This window comes from Arachis stenosperma, chromosome 3 (assembly GCF_014773155.1).
Source record: "Arachis stenosperma cultivar V10309 chromosome 3, arast.V10309.gnm1.PFL2, whole genome shotgun sequence".
NCBI lineage: Eukaryota > Viridiplantae > Streptophyta > Magnoliopsida > Fabales > Fabaceae > Arachis > Arachis stenosperma.
This window is the reverse complement of record NC_080379.1, coordinates 22897529-22916602: the sequence shown is the minus strand read 5'-3', so window position 1 is coordinate 22916602 and position 19074 is coordinate 22897529. Positions and strand designations below refer to the sequence as shown.

General features: G+C 34.3%; 2 protein-coding genes across 3 annotated transcripts; both read right to left on the bottom strand.

Moving 5' to 3' along the window:
• Positions 1 to 9110: 9110 nt before the first annotated feature.
• LOC130965673 (protein FAR1-RELATED SEQUENCE 5-like) lies at positions 9111 to 11645 on the bottom strand. Its single transcript, XM_057890433.1, has 4 exons — positions 11047 to 11645; positions 10560 to 10960; positions 9338 to 10299; positions 9111 to 9242 (listed from the first exon to the last, which is right to left on the bottom strand). The coding sequence occupies exons 1-4, from the start codon at positions 11643 to 11645 to the stop codon at positions 9111 to 9113; spliced, it is 2094 nt and encodes a 697-aa protein (XP_057746416.1).
• Positions 11646 to 13586: 1941 nt separating this feature from the next.
• LOC130970522 (QWRF motif-containing protein 3-like) lies at positions 13587 to 18633 on the bottom strand. 2 transcript variants are annotated; one of them, XM_057896634.1, is made up of 7 exons: positions 18288 to 18633; positions 15777 to 16449; positions 15158 to 15277; positions 14944 to 15060; positions 14541 to 14630; positions 14208 to 14315; positions 13587 to 13818 (listed from the first exon to the last, which is right to left on the bottom strand). In XM_057896634.1, exons 1-7 carry the CDS (start codon positions 18614 to 18616, stop codon positions 13774 to 13776), a joined length of 1482 nt encoding a protein of 493 aa, XP_057752617.1. In that variant the 5' UTR covers positions 18617 to 18633; the 3' UTR covers positions 13587 to 13773. The 2 variants fall into 2 exon arrangements, with proteins under 2 accessions (XP_057752617.1, XP_057752618.1); XM_057896635.1 differs by lacking the exon at positions 13587 to 13818 and having other exon boundaries at positions 14224 to 14287.
• Positions 18634 to 19074: the final 441 nt, after the last annotated feature.

Here is a 19074-nt window from a genome sequence, read left to right as displayed (position 1 = left end):
CACGCCGAAGTTCCATCAAGCCAAATCATCTTATGTACGATGGGAGATGGTGGAGGGGCATCTAACTAAGATCTGTGAGAGAATTCTGGCACTGCGGTGTCTGTCGTTGGAGGCAGTATCGTCGAGGTAGTGCATTGTTGAGCGGATGAAGGTGGTGGAGGAGTCCAAACTGATGAAGCAGATGGACTACTTCCTAATTATGGGAGTGGTGTAGCAGTAGGAGCCACGTAGTTTGAGTTAGGGACCATGATGAATGGCTAGTCTTGTGCACCTATTGTCTGTGACATCACAGGGGTAGTCGGCGTAGAGGGGGTCGACTGAGAAGTCCCAGGGGTTCCAGTAGAACTCCTCCCTCTACTATGACCACGTGGTCAATCGGTGACACCTTTACCTTTCATCATGTCTGCAAAGAGAATATCAATTAACACTAGTCATAAAAATAATATAATAACAAATCAGAATCAAATAATGCACACAAAATTATAATAACAAATTAGAACCAAAATTATAATAAGAAATTAGAACAAATCAATAAATTTATTTAGAATAAAAATAATGTGATTAAGAGTAATTTATTTAGATGTGATTAAAAATAGTTAAATAATTATGTAGTGTAAAAAATTAATATTATTGAAGGATAAAATTAAAATTTATTTTAAAATTAAAAATAAAATTTATTTAAATTAAACATTAAAGAAATTTAGTACATTAGAGACAAAAATGAATAATTTACTTTCATTTTCTTTGAATTGATAATGCAATTCATTCCATTAAATTTGATTTTCATTCTTCTTGATTTGAGAATTCTTCTAACAGTAATATATCATTTTATTTAAATTTTTAACGTTTTAAAATTATCTCATTAATATTGGCTTACTGTTAACTCTATTATTAATATATTACTAATGACAAAATAATATTAAAACAATTTAAATATTAGCTAGAGACAACTTTAAACTCATCCGATCCCAAATCTTAAGAAAAAAAATTTACTTTGCTCTAACTCAGATATTTTCACAACTATTACACACTAATTAAACAGTTGAAAATATTCATTTTCTTGGCAACTTTGCTTGAGCTACTTGTTGCATTCAACAGTATAGTGACTACCACAAAATTCCTAATAATTCTAATGAAACAATAATTCAAACATAATTTTATTTATGCAACATTTATAACTACATATTTATTATATTATTAACCCATTATTAATATTTTATATTTATTTTAACAATAATTAAAGAATATAAAATAAGATAACTATAGATTAATATAGACTAATTTCTATTGTTTTCTAAACATTCTTGTTCTATACATACGAAAAAATGATGAGTTCAAGGTTTTTTTATCTTTTGGTATTTTATCCAATTCGTTTAAAAGAATTAACTAATCTCTCTTAAACAACTATGTAGGTTCTTCCTATAGTTGTTAATGGCAAATATATAACAGCCATAAAAACATAACTTAAATAAAAGAAATAGTGGCTATTATGTTGTTGTCACCTAAAAGTTTATAGTTAAAACTCATTTTTCTTACAATAATGCTAGGGAACCAACTATCCATCAGCCAAGAATCAGCCAAAATATATTTGGGCTTGAAACCGGAAGCCCAATTGGCTCCAACATCCGAAAAATTAACCCACGGTTAACCAGAATAACCCTCATTAGAAACCCTACTTTCACCGTTTTACCAGAACTTTCAAAAACACCTTCAAAGGCGCCACACCACCGGAAAAATCGCAGAACCCTCTTCCCTGTTTTCTACGCCCGCCGCAATCCCGCGCTGAAGCCTCAGCCCGCCTCGTGCCTCCACGCCTCCAGGAACTCTGCGGCTGCATGCAGGTATACCCGGCGCACAGGAAGCCTATTGTTGCAGCTGCGCCATCCGCCGGTGTTCCTCCAGTTCTCCAGCCCAGCATCTTCTGATCGTCTTACCAATTGTCAGGTAAGGTAGATGTTTTCTCTGATTTCTTATGCATGTTTTGAAAACAGAATTTGAAGTAGTTTTCTGTGTAGTGGTAATGGTGAATTTTAATTTAGTGGGTGTTTCTTCTTTCTTGGTTTTGATCGGGTAATACAACCTCGGTGCATCACTGGTTGTTTCCAAGAGTATTAGCTGCATCTTTTATTATTATTCGGAAGTTTGATCACAGGTAAATATGTTTTTCTTGATCCCTAATTGAATTTGGCTATATTCTTAATAGATAAAACCTAATCCAAAAAAGTTTGGTTTTATGATCAACATTTATACGAGATTTTAGATGAAATCTGTTGGAGTTTGTAAGTTTCCTAGAAAAAAAAATTGAACTTTGATGATAATTCAAAGAAGCTTATGAGGAACACGTGAATTGTGCTGTTGTTGGCTCGGTAATTGTTAATTTTTGACCCTTTTTGGATGTATGTAGTTCTTTACCAAGTGGAACATATATTTAAACACCGTTTCTTTATTTATACATGTTATATTGTTGAATGGTGTTTCTTTGTTGGAGCTTTATGCTATGGGCTTATTTGTAATCTTTGGTTAAGGAGTGTTTTTTTTTTAAATTCATTGGGACTAAGATAGGTACTTCAATGGTAATTTTGATATAATTTCTAATTGAAATTGGGTTTGAGATGAATTTAAAAACCACCAGCAACAAAAAATGATTTGCTTACTTCTGAACACGTGAATGGTGCTATTGTTGTTATTGTAATTGTTACTTTTTGACCCCTTTTTTGGGTGTATGTAGTTCTTTACCAAGTGGAACATATGTTTAAAGACAATGTCTTTATTTATACATGTTTTATTGTTGAAGGATGTTTCTTCTTTGGAGCTTTATGCTATGGGCTTATTTGTAATCTTTGGTTAAGGAGTGTTTTTTTTTAAATTCATTGGGAATAAGATAGGTACTTCAATGGTAATTGTGATATATTTTCTAATTGGAATTGGGTTTGATATGAATTCAAAAACCACCAACAACAAAATTTGTTTTTTTCACTAATATTATTTAGGTAATTCATCAATTGCCAGAGTTAAGCCTATATAAAGATTAAATAATTTGTACTTGTATTATATATGATGAGCTTTATATACTATACATACAGTGAGTGAATCATATTGGTGGAACACAATTTGCTGAGTTCTATTATGACTGATATTAAATATGATTTTATTTGTTCAGGACAGCTTAATTTTTGTTTGCAAATATTATTATCGTAGAAATTAAATCTATATGCACCTATCATTACTACATGAAATTGCCACAACATGCAAATTTCTTATGGTATTCATTTTTTCAAATTGAACTCCAAGCACTATTTATCAAATTTCTTAATTGCTTATGGTTCTTTGCAAGGATTCAAATTTCATATATGTACGTGCACTTAATAAGTTAGGAATATGTATATTGACATATCAGTGACTCAAGCTAATTAAAAGAACACTAATTATGATTTTTTTTCTAACTGAGATTGGGTCTGAAATGGTTTATGCTAGTTTTGTAATCTATGATTAGCTTCAGGGACCACTTTGTTGGATGTTGCTAAATTGCTATAACTAGCGAATGGATGTTTTTGTAGTTAGAATTACTACTTTGAATGTTAGTTTGATATTGTATTAATTGAGAACTATTTTGATGTTGCATATGATGTTTGTATAGCAGTTTCCGTTAAATGTTTGGGGGCTATTTTCTGTGAGACTGTAGCGGTATTGATTTGCAACAAAACCAACCAACATGGGGAAAAAGGTAACATGATTTTTACCATTCACAGTTTACCATTCATATTATCGTATGTGCGACTTACCGTTGGTGTAACAATTAACAGAAATTGTTAGAGTCCCGATGCTCACCCAGCTACATTCATAACATGATGAGAACGCTATCTAATAATAACTCCGTTGAGAAGCTTGCGGAGATTGATGAGATTGGATTCGAATTCTTGCGGCGTGTTTCAAATTGGTCTGTAAAGCAAGCCATCATGGTTCACCTGGCTGAGTCGTATCAAGTAAAGCAGAGAACTTTTGTACTCGACATAGGCAACATCCACCTCAATGCCGAGCTAATCGGGAAGGTCTTCGGCCTTCCGTCTCAAGGTAAGTTCCTATATCTTACTTACTTTTGCATAGGCGTGCTGGCATAAATATCTTTGGGCATGTAATATTACAATGCTATAACACATGAACATGTTGTAGGGGATCCATTTCCAGCTCTCGATGAGAGTAATCCGTCCCACGTGGCCATTCAAAAAAGATTCCATAGACGGACAACAACCGAGCTTTGGGATTTAGTTTATAGTTGTCCAATGGCCACGAAATCAGATAGGATGGAGTTCAGGAGGTACTTTCTACTGGTGGTGATGAAAATGTTCCTGTGCCCCACCACTCAACAGGTTCTCTCTCCATGGCACATCTACGCAGTGTTAGATGTTTCTGATCCGCGGAGATTCAACTGGCCGTTGGAAACTATGAAGTGGTTTGACAAGGCAGTCGAAAAGTATAAGCTGAAAGGGAACAAAACGTGTGAAGGCTGCATGTTCGTCATGCTGGTATGACGCAATGACCATTACCAAATTTAGTATGTCATTTTTTGAACAAAATAATTTGTATAACAGGAATTTGCTTTACATTAGTTTGGAGAGTTCAGTCTCTGGTACTGTTATTTGTCTGATATTTACTGATATGTTGATGATTTACTTGAATATTTGTCTACTAATTTTGGATGCTTCGGTGTATGATTTCATCTAAATGTTTCCTGGCAATATTTCTGTGTCGCTTGCTATATTCCAGTTGACTGCTAGCAAAATAAAATCTTCTATCGTATCTCATGCTAACTGTTCAAGTTAATAGTATATTCATCCTGGTTTTTCTTCATGTATAAAATGACTTGTGCCCGTCCTCTGTGTAGATCCTCTATTTTCAGCGGTTGCAATATGGTATGCTCGACAATTGTCTTGAGCCTGAGCCATGGCTCGATGCGTGGAGCTTGGAGATGCTAGAAAAGAAGGCGCAGTATATTATATCCGAGGTACTCATTTCACTCTTGTAAAAGGTTAAGTTATGCCACTATGAAGGTCGAAAATGCCCATCAGATGAGTGAATATGTTTTTCTATTTTTTCCTTTTTTCGTTGACTCTAAGTATGTTTCTTGCCGTTTTATCATTCTGTTTTCTGGGTTCTCTTTTGGTGGTGCCTTAGCATTCGATTAAGATCATTGATTCTCTTCATTTCTTGAATCAGGGATGTCTTTTGACTAGACAGGGTGTAGTTGAGGACATAAAGGGTCGTTCACCGCAAGCTGCAAGGAGGAAAACGGGAAGAAAGGCACCACAGAAGCATGGGCGAAAGGATTCGGTGCCGCCGAGGGTAAACACGATACTTTATCATGTTAATTAACAAATTTAGTTCGCTATGGTTGATTCGGTTCATGCAATCACTTCAAACAGGGGAGCTCGGTTTGTGGAGAGAGAAGGCAGGTGTCACAGGAAAGACGAACAAGTGGACGCACAACAGCTCCACCTCCTACTAGAAGCACTTCACGCCGCACGGACGGATCTAAAACTAACCCGAGAGTGAGTATATTGATAGCATTGCATAAGTTTATTAGGTTCTTTCCAATGTAATTGGATGTTTCTTTACCCAACATAATCATTATGCATAAAACAGCATAGCAGGAGTGGTGCGCAAAAAAATGGAGGGGCTAAGAAGGATCGATCACGTAGGTCCAGCCCAAAGCAATCTGAGAAAAAGGAACTCCCAATTAGCACAGATGATGACGAGGAGAATGAGCCTCTGGCCAAGAGGATGTGCCGACTTTATGACCAAAGGGATGACCAACAAAAACCAAATGCTGATCCGCATGAAGTGAACCTCAATAAGGATAACGCTGCCCAAGCAACACCTGTCTCTAGCTTTCCCGATGCAGGAACACTCTCCGTTAGTTTGGTGAAACATGAAGAATAGGAGTTCGACGGGCAAGTCTTCTATGCAAAACTATTTCATGCAAGATTCTATTTTTCTTTTTAATGAATTAGGAATTGCATCCGTATACTACTACTTTTTCTCTAACATAGGTTGAGTTATTTGCAGTAATCCCAATTTCCTTTCGAACCGAGACCCCGAGAGTGAACAAATATGGCAATTCCTTGAACAACTGCAGAACACGAGGCCACTGCAGATCGTGATGCCAGCCTCTCCGTCTTGCAAGACTCCTAGCCCACCAAGCAAGAAGATTTCACCAGGCATGACTCAGACGGAACAGATGCTCACCCAATATACCCCTATAAAGATTCATCCACTGCTAAAAGGGCGAAAGCTGGACGAGGTTGATGAGGAGCGATTGCGGCGATGGGCTGCCAATCGTTCGTCGGAGCAGAATCAGGTTGTGGCGGCATATGAAGGAAAGCAACATCTATCATTGTTCCGAGAGGACATCTGCTCATTGCTACCCAGGCACTGGGTCACCAGCAACGTAAGTAGATCACTCTAACACGTTAATAGAATGAATATGTTTCTTAATATATTTGGTGGAACAAACATATGACCCTAACGCAATGTAAATTTTTTATACAGATCGTTCATTGGATGTGTTCAACATTTAATGACTCAGAATCGTTGCGGTTTAAGAATGACTATTACTGTATTCCTCCGGGAATTTTGGTATGCACGAATTGGTGTCTTCTTATTGATCAATATTTGAGGCCTGATCCTAAATTGTGCTTTTTGTATAGGAAACTGTGTTGCACAAGCGGAACTTGGATTCCTTCAGGGAGGTTCCTACTGTTAGCTATGTAGGGCTGGGTCCTCACTTCGGTGATGATTCTATATTTTTTGACAAGATAGCAGCTTCGACGTGAAAATGGGTAAGTTAATGCTATAGTTGAATGTTGATTTTTCGGGTTAGGTGCTTACAGTATCGTGTTTATTACTTGGATGTTGCTTCTGATAGTTAACAGGATGTTCCCTTTAATTGCCAAATGGATGGTTCTGATATTTGTTTTTAGTTCTCACGTCTTAGGCAATTGAATCTACATGTACTTAATTGAGATGTGATTGGCTTTCGTTGAATTATATTTTCCTCAACACGCTAATTGTTTTAGACATTTTGTTATATTTGAATTTGGTGACTCCATTGCTCATGAAATTGCTTTGTTATCTCTGTTTCCATCACAGTGGTTTGCCCCAGTTTGTATCGATCGTCACTGGTGGTTGTATGCCTTTGAGATATATCAGAAAAGGCTGTGGGTACTGGATAGTATGTATACAGGAGAACCTAATAGTGAAAGATTAAAAATACATGCTTATGCGGTAAGTATACCTCAGTCAATTAGTTCAGCTTTTGCCTGGGTAACTCAAAATGTATCATTGCTAACGTGTTGCTGCTTTTCAGGGGAGACTCATTGAAGACATGGCAAAAGTTACGATTCCCGCATATGAGCACACGGAGGACGGTCTACCTCGTTTTTATCCTTGCGTGCCAAGACAAGATAATGGGTCAGTTAAAAAGCCACCTATCTATACTCTTAAAAACACTTCACTTGATATTGATAACATGACCGGAAATAATATTCTCTCTTTGTACATATAGCTCGGATTGTGGTGTATTCGTCATCAAGTTCATGCAGTTTTGGGGTTTAGATAAACCCTTGCAGCATTGGGACAAGGTGAAGTTAGATATATTATAACAATTAATTTGAAGCTCTTTCTAGTCAGTTTCTTTCACGGATTTAAAATTACCCTTCCACACAATATTGTCATGCAGGATGTTGTACAGGAGTTTAGGAATGAGATCATACTAGACATAGTCTTGGGTCCTCATAATTCACAAATTGGGATGGCGCTGCAGGCATTGGACAGCGCTCCTGTGCACCGCAACCAGCCTAGGAAAAAGACAAAGGCTGTGAAATCACCCTTCACAGCACCAAGCACGAGGAGCATGCTGCAGCGTGCGGGGTTACCCACTAGAAAGCCAGCCAAGGGAGGGAGACAACGGAAGAAGACAGATGCATAGGTAAGAAAAAATCAATATACATGCCTTAGTCTATCCATGGCCTCCTGATAGAGTTATAGGCATTCATATACCCATTTGCCGACTTAGATTCAATTCGTGTGAGCCTTATAAAGCCAGTTACACTGCAGGTTCAGGTTTTCATGTTGCAGAATTTGTCAAGTTGATGGTGACATTCAAGACTCCTCTGCATGGATGTTGCTCATGCTTGGCACTAGGATGTTTTTTTCCTTTGTAAATTGGATGGTTCAGAAATTATTTTTTGATCTTTCATATTTGAGGAATTTGAACTTGTATATACTTAATTTAGAAGTGAATTGCTCGTGTTTTATTAGATACTCCTTAGCAGGTTTCGTATGTTAGGTATTTCAGGATTCTCAAGAAATTAGTTTTAACTAAGATTTTAATTGGATGTTGCTATTGATAGGCACACGGATGTTACTTTTCCTTGTAAGTTGGATGATTCTGATTATGCTTCATCAACTATATAGTCTTAGTCATTTGAACTTGTGAGTACTTCATTCAAAAATATGCGGCTCATGTTTTGTTATAACCCTTTTGTGCATGACTATGCTTAAGTGACAGTTCATTCGATTTACTAGCGTGGTGTTAACAAAGTGTAGGCGTTATTTTTTTTCCATTATTTTCTGTTGCTAAAATTGTGACGACACTGGAAGTATAACCTTTGCATGGCCTTCGAGCGTAATCCGTCTAGATTTTATCCAAGATTTTAATTAGATGATGCTACTGATAGGCATACGGATGTTTCTTTTTCTTGTAAAATGGATGATTTTGAATATGAATCCTATGTTTCATGTGTTATGCATTAACGACAGCGTGCATTTCGTTGACATATGAATGGATTTTTTTTTAAATGGCAATTTTCGGTCCGAATTTAATACATTTATTTTTTTGCGAACAAATCAGTGATACCTCATTTCTTCAAAACCATACTAACCAAATATTGGGGAACAATAACAAAAAATGTACTTTTGATTATTTTAATGAATACTTCAAAACAGGATAAATGAAAGTGACAAAACAGAAAAATGAAGAGTTTATTCATTTGTGTCTAAAGGACCAAGAAATCTAGCAAAGTATGACAAATTACTCATGCCAAGAAACATGGCTATAAATGCCTGAAAGAGTTCAACAGGTCCATGAATCCGCCACCATCTGCTGAATTCCATATAGTAGAGTCCTCAAATCTGTTGTCTACAGAACCTTGGCAATCATTATCTGTCTGAAGGTCAACAACATCCTACAAGATCCACAACACAAAGAGAACAACTTATGAGAAACAAGAACACCATTCCATATAAACAATTTAACATAGACGTCACTTCTGACACATACCGGTTGTGATTTCCTCTTCCTTTTTTCCATTGACTTCTTAATTGACTTGTCCAACTCTGCTCCAAGTCTCTTACCCTTAGGCCGTCCTTTGGTTTTCACCCTTGAGGGTCCCTGTATGTCATGTAAAATAACATCACATGTGCTCCGTGTGAGCATCCTATTCTGAGTCCCATCAAGAGTGCAGGAACGCATGCTAGCACGATGATCAGTCAGCTTGGACTTTGCATCCAAAAGGGCAGCTCGCAAGATGGCTGCTTCCTCTTCACAAGCAACAAATTCTTGAGCAACGTTATAGAACTCCGAACATAGATTCCTAAACAAATTGTGGCTTTCATTACTCCGAGCCACGTCATGGCTACTCTTAATGTAAGTGTGCTTGCGGATGACATTCTTACTCCATCGAGGAAGTACATAGCAGCTCGGTACTGTGTCAACTCTATAGTATGACCAGATCGCAAGGATATGACAACACAATATACCAACAGATTCAAATTTATTGCACTCGCACCGACTCTTTCGACTCAAAGGGTCAAACTGTATTATGAAGGTATGGTAGACAGGCTTCCCCCAAAATACCTTCTGCTCATCCACTTTAATAGAAATTGTATCTCCCTTTTGTTCAGTTGATCGAACCACACAATCGGTTTTTTTCCTTACCTCCAGCTGAAGGTTCCGGAACATATTACTGGTGTATTCCTGCTGAAACTGTCGCTCAATACCTGTGCTTCCTATACATGGGATGACTCCTTTCGAGTCCGCAGCATCATCTTCAAGCTCTTTTTGCTCCTTGTTTCCAAGCACGTTATCGTATTCAAGGACGAACTGAACCAATCCACTCTTGCAATGAAGGTATCCACCGTAGAATGCGTGCATACTTTCACTCCGCTGTGTGCTCCTCATGCCGGCCCAAAATTTACTCTTGAAGAATATTGGCACCCACTTACGTCGATTCGCATAAAGATCTGCACCGGAAAAAATAAATAGCATAAGAGTGTCGCTTATTACCAACAGGATGACAGCGTACAAAGCATCGATAGAACATATAAAAGAAACATCCAGACACACTATGAAAAGAAACATTAGTATGTGTATTGAAAAGAACATTCGCTGACATAAAATTAAGAAAAAACAGAAGAACGGAAACACCCGGCAGTAATAAAATTAGATGAATAAATATGCACCATGAAACCAACAGACGGGATTTAGTTTAGCGATCACAAACCTGCTAACCATCTGTTCTGACCTAACGCAAATTCTTTAATGAAAGCAGCCCAATCAACTTCAAACGATTCACTCGAAGGAGAGTTATACACAATGTGATTCATCATTGCACTCAACTCTCCATACCTAGCGTAGCCACCAAGCTTGAATTGTGTTTTCTTCATTATGTGCCAAATGCACCATCTATGGACAGTATCAGGTAGGACCTTCCTTATAGCACCAGCCATCGCCTTGCACTGGCCGGTAATGATACCCTTTGGCGTAGTCCCAATGCATCTCACCCACTGCGTGAACACCCACTCGAAACTAGGGATCTCCTCATTGCCAAGTAAAGCACAGCCAAGAAGGGTTGACTTCCCATGGTGGTTTACACCGACAAAGGAAGCAAACGGTAGACCATGCCTGAGAATACATAAAAAGCAAATGTAAGGTAACACGACAAATTTAACAGATAACTGCTCATGCAATTCACCAATATTTATGCAGACCTGTTTCTCCTGTACGTGGTGTCGAACGACACCACATCTCCGTAATATTCATACGAAGCCCTGCACCTTGCATCTACCCAGAGTGCGCTCCTAAATTTATTAGCATTGTCAACATCTATGGCATAAAAGAAGTTGGGATTGATTTCCTTCATTCGAAAGAAATAATTCATCATCCCATTGAAGTCCGCATTGTCATCGGAGCATCGGAGATTGCTTGTAATGTAATTTCTGACATCCTTTTCTGAGAAACTCATGTTTGAAGACCCACCAACTTCATTTGCAAGTGCTAGATACGTCTTGTTGGGTCTTATGCCAGCCTCGTCGTTATCCGTAATGACACACTTGGCATGCATGGTCAGCTCCCGGTACTCATGATAGTGGACAGCTTTATCAGCCGAACAGGGGTGAGAATGCCTCAATTCTACCCTGGACACAACCCAACATTCCTTCTCCCTGTCCAGCATGACATACATTCTTGCTTTGTATCTCGTGGTTGTTATTCTGTTTGACCTAGTTGCTGCCTTAACACGAGATTCTCGATAACCCTCTCGAGTGCAGTGAAGAGACTGATTAATGGGTATCTTTGCGTCCTTCCGCATCTTGTCAAAGTTTGTGTTCCTGACTTTAGTTACAAACCCCAATTTCTTTGCATAACTTGCATAAAACTCCTATACCAAATACAGCGAATCAAATCTCATTCCTATGGCTGGGATTTCCTCTTCACCGAGCCCACTATGATCCGGCAACTGTAAAGCCAATTCACATAACCAAAATACAAATTAAAGATAGTATCAAAGTGGTAACTATAACGTGCTAACACACAATAAGAAATACTTCAAACCTCGTGTCTTAAATCCAACTCATCATTTCTCGTCACCATGACGTCGGTGATTTCGTCGACCTTCAATTAAAGACAACCGGGACAGAACTTTAATCCACTTATGACCATTACTATATAATGAAGCAATCCAATAAAACATATCAACAAATAAATAGAAACATATATAGCACTCAATCAGACTTTATTACTATAAACAAATTATTTCTCCAGATTTTTCCAAATGCTAATAATCTAATTACCATGAATAAGAAGCCTTCACAACACACGTTTTAATAAAAAATTTCTATTAGGAATCAATGAATCAATAACAACATTTAATTGATTGCATGCATTATGACATAGACGGACACCATAGTGTGATTGAAATAGATCTTGGACTATACGCACATCTAGGGGCAATATACAATACCAATAATTTTGTCTTTGCCATCATAGATGTTACATGTCTTCCACACAACCCAATTAATTTCCATATCCACTATCTATGTCTATCTCTATTGGAAGTTTTATTATCAATGACATTAGCTAATTATAGTCTGTTCCACAACCCAATGTATTCAATTGCAATCATACCTTATTAACATGTCCACTAGCAACGTCGGTGTCCAATATTTTTTTTCAAAGAAATAAATTTAAGAAACATCTAAAAAACATGGAAAAGAAACATTCACACTTCAGGTTCTCATATAACTATTCATCAATTCAATACTAACATATACAACATAGAACGTACCAAGGAACCCTCTTGATTAACAACGCCATCGTCATTCAATTCATCATTGCCTTCACTAGCATTGATCACTGTGCTATTCGGTTTTCCTTCCGGATTTGAGCGTTCCATGGAGAATTTTTTTACAGAATATTTGCGCCGCCACAGCCGCTTCTTCTTTTTAGAGTAACAGAGGCACAGACCGAGGAAAAGCAAGGACGGAGGCACGGTTTATATGATTTGATGTGGACGGTCTAAAGCAAGTGATGATGATCAACGTGACATGCATGCAAGGCTTCCGAGGACGTGATGCATCAACGGCGGCTACTTGGTGAATGAAAAGCAGCCCCAACGGTCAATGAAACAACGCCGGCGACACAGCTTGAGTGATTGGGTAAAGACGGTGGAGGAAGTAGGCGGCTATGCTTCTTGGGGGAGAGAAAAAGAATGACGGCGCTAATTGGAAAGGGTAACCCAGGGTGTTGAAATTGAATGCTATGTTTCCGTGATTCTCTCCTACGAGAATCGTTTCTTTCCTCATATTTTGTAGGTTGTCAACAGTAATTTAAAAACAAATAAAATTATAAATTAATAAAATTAAATTAATTATATTTTAATTATGTTGTTTTATTTTTGGCTGATTATTAGTTGGTTCGTATACTTTTCCTTTTTCTTATAATGCCACAATTGAAAAGAGTATGAATCTTTTTATTTCATAAGGTGAAAAAGAAGTCAGAATTTATTATCTGCGATTCATGACCACTTAAACATCGTTGCCTTGAAAAGATTTCAACATTCAATGCATTCATTTTAAATTCAACATAATCTAGTTGAACAATGAAATGAACTTCTTGCCTCTTTCTAAAGTGATATAATTAATGCAACCACAATAAATATAAAGAGTTTCATAGAAAATAATTGACACCAGTGTATAACACAGTTCAAAATCACGCCATCAAAGGGAAGTAGGGAACAATGTTACATAAACTACTCCTGAATGTGTTTATTAAATAGATGTTGCATCTGCAGCCTTTGTATACAAATATCTCTGTAACTCTGAACTTAATTAAATTTGTAGCTTATATATCATATCTATTAATAAATGTGCTTATTGTTATTTACAAGATGACATACTATAAAATGATCTTTAACATGCAGAATTCATATATATTTCTCATCATTGAAGTTGAATGAGGCTGCACTTCAAGCTTCTTTCTCTGAGCTGCAACCAACATAATAAAGTTTGCATGTTTAAAAATAAATTAATAAATAAAATGTTTCATTTTCAAAGTAATATGATAATACCAAAACAAGAATAACCAAGTTCTTTTCTGCATGTTGAATGGAATAAGGTTTGTTTTTGTTTCGGAAGTATTTGGTAACAAAAAGAATTAGTCAAAAACAGACAAAATTTGTCTTATTTAACATTCATTAATTGTTACTAAAATTAATAAATATTAAATAAAACAAGTTTAATCTATTTTTTTTTTGTTTTTCTAGTATAACCGTAATTTTTTTTTCTAATATCTATTTGTGCTATTCTGCTAAAAAAGAATAACAGGAACATAACATGAAAAAAAAGTAACAATGAAATTGGTTATATATTTTTACCTCAAGGAGACGTACGGCATGGAAAAGGTCATAGAATTCCTCTAAGAGCAACTTCTCTTGTGCAACAACTTCTGCTAATTCTGATACCAACTCAGCAGTCTTATAAGCCTGCTTGTGAAGGAATTATGATTCAATTTCAATTAAAACTTTTAAGTACTCAAAGTCACAAGATAATAACATAGAAAATCATGTGTTACTTCTTTTTTTCATTTATTTAGTCTGCTAGCTACTATTAGTTTCTCAACTTATATGTGAAAAAATAAAATCATACTATAAATAAATTAAGAGGATGATACATTAGAAGTGAGTGAGGAATTACGTAACGTAACATACCGGCAGTGAAAAACTATTTAACATTAAGTTGATGGAATCTGTGAGATCAGATGCTTGCCGCTCAGCAATGAATGCCGATTGTATGTCCACCTGTGAGATTAAGACTTTTAATGAACATTTCTTTATACTAAACCATAGTTTTCATTCATTAATCATTATACACTGAGAGATTATATAGTCCATTAAGATCTGATGTTAATTACAATGTACTTTTGTGATATTTTGACTAAAAATATATAAATCAAATTTATTTCTCAATATTTAAAAATAAAAAATTTATATAAAAGATAAAGGATAAATAAGTTTATTATGATCTTTTATCACAAAGATAAATAAATTTTTCACCAAATTAAAATATAAGTCCGTTTATGTACAAAAATATTTAAAAAAAAGACATACATACCGTTGCGCCTTCCAAAAGCGGAACTTTACAAACAACAGAATGCAAGCAGTCCTTCATTGCAGCAATTTCTGCCTTGTGTTGCCTTTCCATAGCTCCCCATGATTCCAATAGCTTCATCTACCGATATATCAAGTAACATGAATTGAAGAATTTAATTAATTAATATATTGCAATTGGGAAACTCACTCTTGTGATAGAGTTTGATTATACTTACTTGAGAACGTAGTACAAGGTTGAGCTTCATCCTAAGCTTTTCCCTCTCAAGCTGTATCTTCTTTTGCATCACTGAATTTCTCAACTTTGTCAGACCATCCAAAGCACATGTTAAATTACTCTGAAAAAACATTCACGGTTCACAAAACCATCAAAATCCATATATTCCTTTTGCTATTAAAGATAGAAAAAGAAAAAAGCACCAACCAACGTACAAACCATATACCAAATAATAATAATAATAATAGAATTTGTTAAGAGTTTATTTATTTAATATAATATATATTAAAATTTTAAATGAAAATAACAGAGAAATAATATTATTTTAATAGAGTAATTTTTAAAAAATTTTAGAGAATAAAAATTTGTCAGACTAAAATGTTTGATCTAAAATTCTTTTAACATTAACTAATTTGGGTGTTCAATAATAACAGCACATTAATTGTTAATCTATATAAGTTAGATATGCTAAGTCATATTTTTATTGATTATTCAATTTCAAATCAACTATTCTAATTTTCTTTATGTATATCTATCTATCTAAACTTAACACTCTAAAAAGAAATGGAATCATGACAAGATACTATCCATAATTAACGATTTTACAGTTAAAGACATACCTGAACCGTATGAGTAAGATTTTCGTTCACAACCTGAGCTCTAGCATTAGCGAACCGCCACTGCATGAAACGATTATCAAGCAAGCGTAGCAAATGAAGATCCTCAGAGTTAGAAGAAGAAGAAGATTTCTTTGTCCTGAATAGATCAAAACCCATGCTCAGAATCTTCTCCACGCTCTTATTATTCTTCTGCGGCCTCAAGCTCGAAAACGAAGACGGTAGTTTATCCTTCTTGTCCACACACATAGTTGGTGACCCTGATCTCCCAGGAGATAACGCCCACTGAGACATTGAACTCTTGTACCCATTAACAAGCGAGTTTACCCTCTTTATAGAGCTGCTTTTCTGCAACATTGTGTTCTTGTTCTTCGCCGTTGATAGCATGGACTCGTCGAACGATGCTGCATCAGTGGTCATCACCATGTACTTGGAAGGAACCTCTCTACCAAGTTTTCTAGATGTTGTAGTTCTTGATGGAGAATTGAAATAACCAGGTTCCGATTCAACTGAATTCGAGACGTTAGAATAGTAATCTTGGTGGTTTCTACGTGAAGAAGACAAGGATTTCTTGTACAACGCATTTTCATCCAGAGATAACCTTGCCGGACCAATGCATAATGTATCGTTGGAACTTTGTTTCTTCACCGAGGAAGAGGAAGATGATGGTGATGATCTATGTTGCAAAAATTAGAAGTACAATTACAATTACAATTATATGTACACAAATTAAATGAAATAATCACTTTAGAGATGGAATTTTTTTCCACAAATCAGCATCAAATTGAAGTGAAATAGGATTTATTTGAGTGCTTATATTAGCTTGATGGTGACCATAATAAGAAATTCTATCTGAGAAAGAGTATGTCAATTGTATTAGAAGTAAAAAATGAAATTTACAATGATATATAAATTCTTATTATTAAATAATTTATAAATTATGATTCTTCCTTTACCAACGTTCAATTCAAAATATAATTTACAAACTAATTATGCTATACTAAAAATCGAGTATTTGTGTAAAATATATATTAAAAATAAGTGGGTAATTATACAGCAACAACATAAATTTAGTAATATTTAAAAGTTTTGCTAAATTTATTATTTTTGGCTTAATTAATATTTTTTTTAATTTTATTAAATTCTCTCCTCTTTTTCTCCCTCTTCACTCTTATCTAGAAGGTTAAAAGCTCTCTTATATATATATATATATATATATATATATATATATATATATATATATATATATATATATATATATATATTTTTTTAAAATAAGGCTCAGTTGAGACTATTTTTTTAAAAAAAAAGTTATTTCATATTTAGATAAATTTTTAAATAGAAATTTCAAAGACTAAAAATGTCTTTTATTTTTATTTTTTTAATAAGATATTGTTAATTTTAAAAAAATAAATAATTTATTTTTATAATAAAAATATTTTTTAAAATATATCTAAACGTAATTAGAATTTAATAAAAATATTTTATTTTAAAAAATTACTTTTTTTTTTCACTCAACTAATCCATTTAAAACCATCGCTTAGAGTTAATTTGAATTGAATTTTAAAAAATTACTTATTTTTTATCTTTTTAAAAAAATCTAACAGACAAAAATTATTTTATAAATTTTAAAAAAGAGAATGTCGTTCGTTTTTGTTTTTTTAAGTAAGGTATTGTTTAACTTTTAGAAAAAGTAAATAATTTATTTTTTTAAAATAAAAATACTTTTTTTTAAGAAGTATCTAAATAGTTTTAAATTGAATAAAAATACTTTATTTAAAAAAATGAGTACTTTTTCATTAAAAAAAATCAATTCAAATTAGTACTTATATAATTCTAATTAACAAGGTATTTTATTTTATTTTTTTAAGAGTAAATAATACAATTTTTTTTAAAAAATAATGCTAATGTTATTAATGAGTTAGTTTGACCTTTGAACCGTTTTAAAATAATTAATTAAGTTTTCGCATTAAGTGTGTAACAGTTACTTTATGTGAACATTATATGTTCAATTTAAGACATCAATCATATGATACTAAAAGAGAATCACATTTTTTTCAAAAATCATATTAATTTGTATGTTTTCTAAAATTTTTTTTATATTAAATTCTTCTTCCAACGAATAGGTGAGTAGTTGAGATGCATGTAAAATGATGGAGTTTTAATTTTGCGTTTAAATAGCCGAAAACAACATCACATTATTTGTTTTGGAAAAAAAATTAATAAACACTATTTATAATATTGTTTTTTTATTATTTGAATGCCAAAACGGCAAAACCAAAATGATCTTCCTTCACTGAGTCAAGCAAGCGTGTCGTCCAGCTATCTATTTCGTTAACGAAAATGATTTGACTAACATCAGCTATGTTAGTAAAATTTGAAAACTAGATAAAAATAATTAAAATTTTAAGAATTAAATTAAAGTTTGTGTGCAAGTTTACGGATTAAATAGTATATTATCTTGGTTACAATAAGTAGAAAACAGATCACAAAATTAAGTTTATAGAATCTTACATGATAGTAGACGGTGACGAGGAAGCAAACTTTACAATGTTTCTTAGAGAAGCAGCAAAAGAGGGTCCATCGTTCTCTTTGGAAGAAGCGCTGTTAACATGGTTCTTGGATTTCTGCCTGGTGAGAGAGGAAGCGGAGGTTGAAGATGTGTTGCTGTTGGTGGATTTGTGATGCTCTTTGTCTCTAAGCCTATCATTGGTTATATGATCAGCAAGCGAAGGAGAAGACATGAAGCGGGAAGTAACGACTTTTCCATTTTTGAGATGAGCAGAAATTGAGGACGAGGAGGTAATTGAGTCCGTGAAATCACTAGTCTTTTTCTTATACATTTGGAAATGGGAAAGAATAACAGAACAAAAAATAGAGAAATGAAGAAAAAGATATGTTAACGTTGTTATATATGTAGAGATCAGAGAAATGCGCCGGCAAATAAGAATAAAATGTAAAAGACCGGAATTTAAAATGTTGTTGTGGAGCTCGTTACAAAGCAATCATGATTAGTGTGAAATGTGAATAATACTACCCTTATATAGTGCTATATTTCCGTCCTCCCTTTTCAAATATCCCATATTTTAAAATTTGTAGTGTATTTAAAATTCAATGTAAATATAATTTATGGAATGAAAAACACTTCCGAACTATTAATATTAATTTATATTAATCAGTATTTTTAATTAATAATTTAATATTTTTAGTATTTATTTAAATGTTATTAAGTTGATAGAGGAAAAAATTTAATAAAAAAAACTTTTTATTTTTTAATATATTTAACAAATTTTCAGTAATA

Excerpts from the sequence above, each read along its gene's own strand:
- LOC130965673 (XM_057890433.1), bottom strand. The coding sequence starts at position 11,645 with ATGCGGAAGGACGCAAAGATACCCATTAATCAGTCTCTTCACTGCACT. Across the intron at positions 10,961-11,046 it reads ACCACGTACAGGAGAAACAG|GCATGGTCTACCGTTTGCTT; the intron begins GTCTGCATAAAT and ends ATGTATTCTCAG. Across the intron at positions 10,300-10,559 it reads TCAGAACAGATGGTTAGCAG|ATCTTTATGCGAATCGACGT; the intron begins GTTTGTGATCGC and ends TTTCCGGTGCAG.
- LOC130970522 (XM_057896634.1), bottom strand. The coding sequence starts at position 18,616 with ATGTATAAGAAAAAGACTAGTGATTTCACGGACTCAATTACCTCCTCG. Across the intron at positions 16,450-18,287 it reads TCGTCACCGTCTACTATCAT|ATCATCACCATCATCTTCCT; the intron begins GTAAGATTCTAT and ends TTTGCAACATAG. Across the intron at positions 15,061-15,157 it reads ACCTTGTACTACGTTCTCAA|ATGAAGCTATTGGAATCATG; the intron begins GTAAGTATAATC and ends ATATATCGGTAG.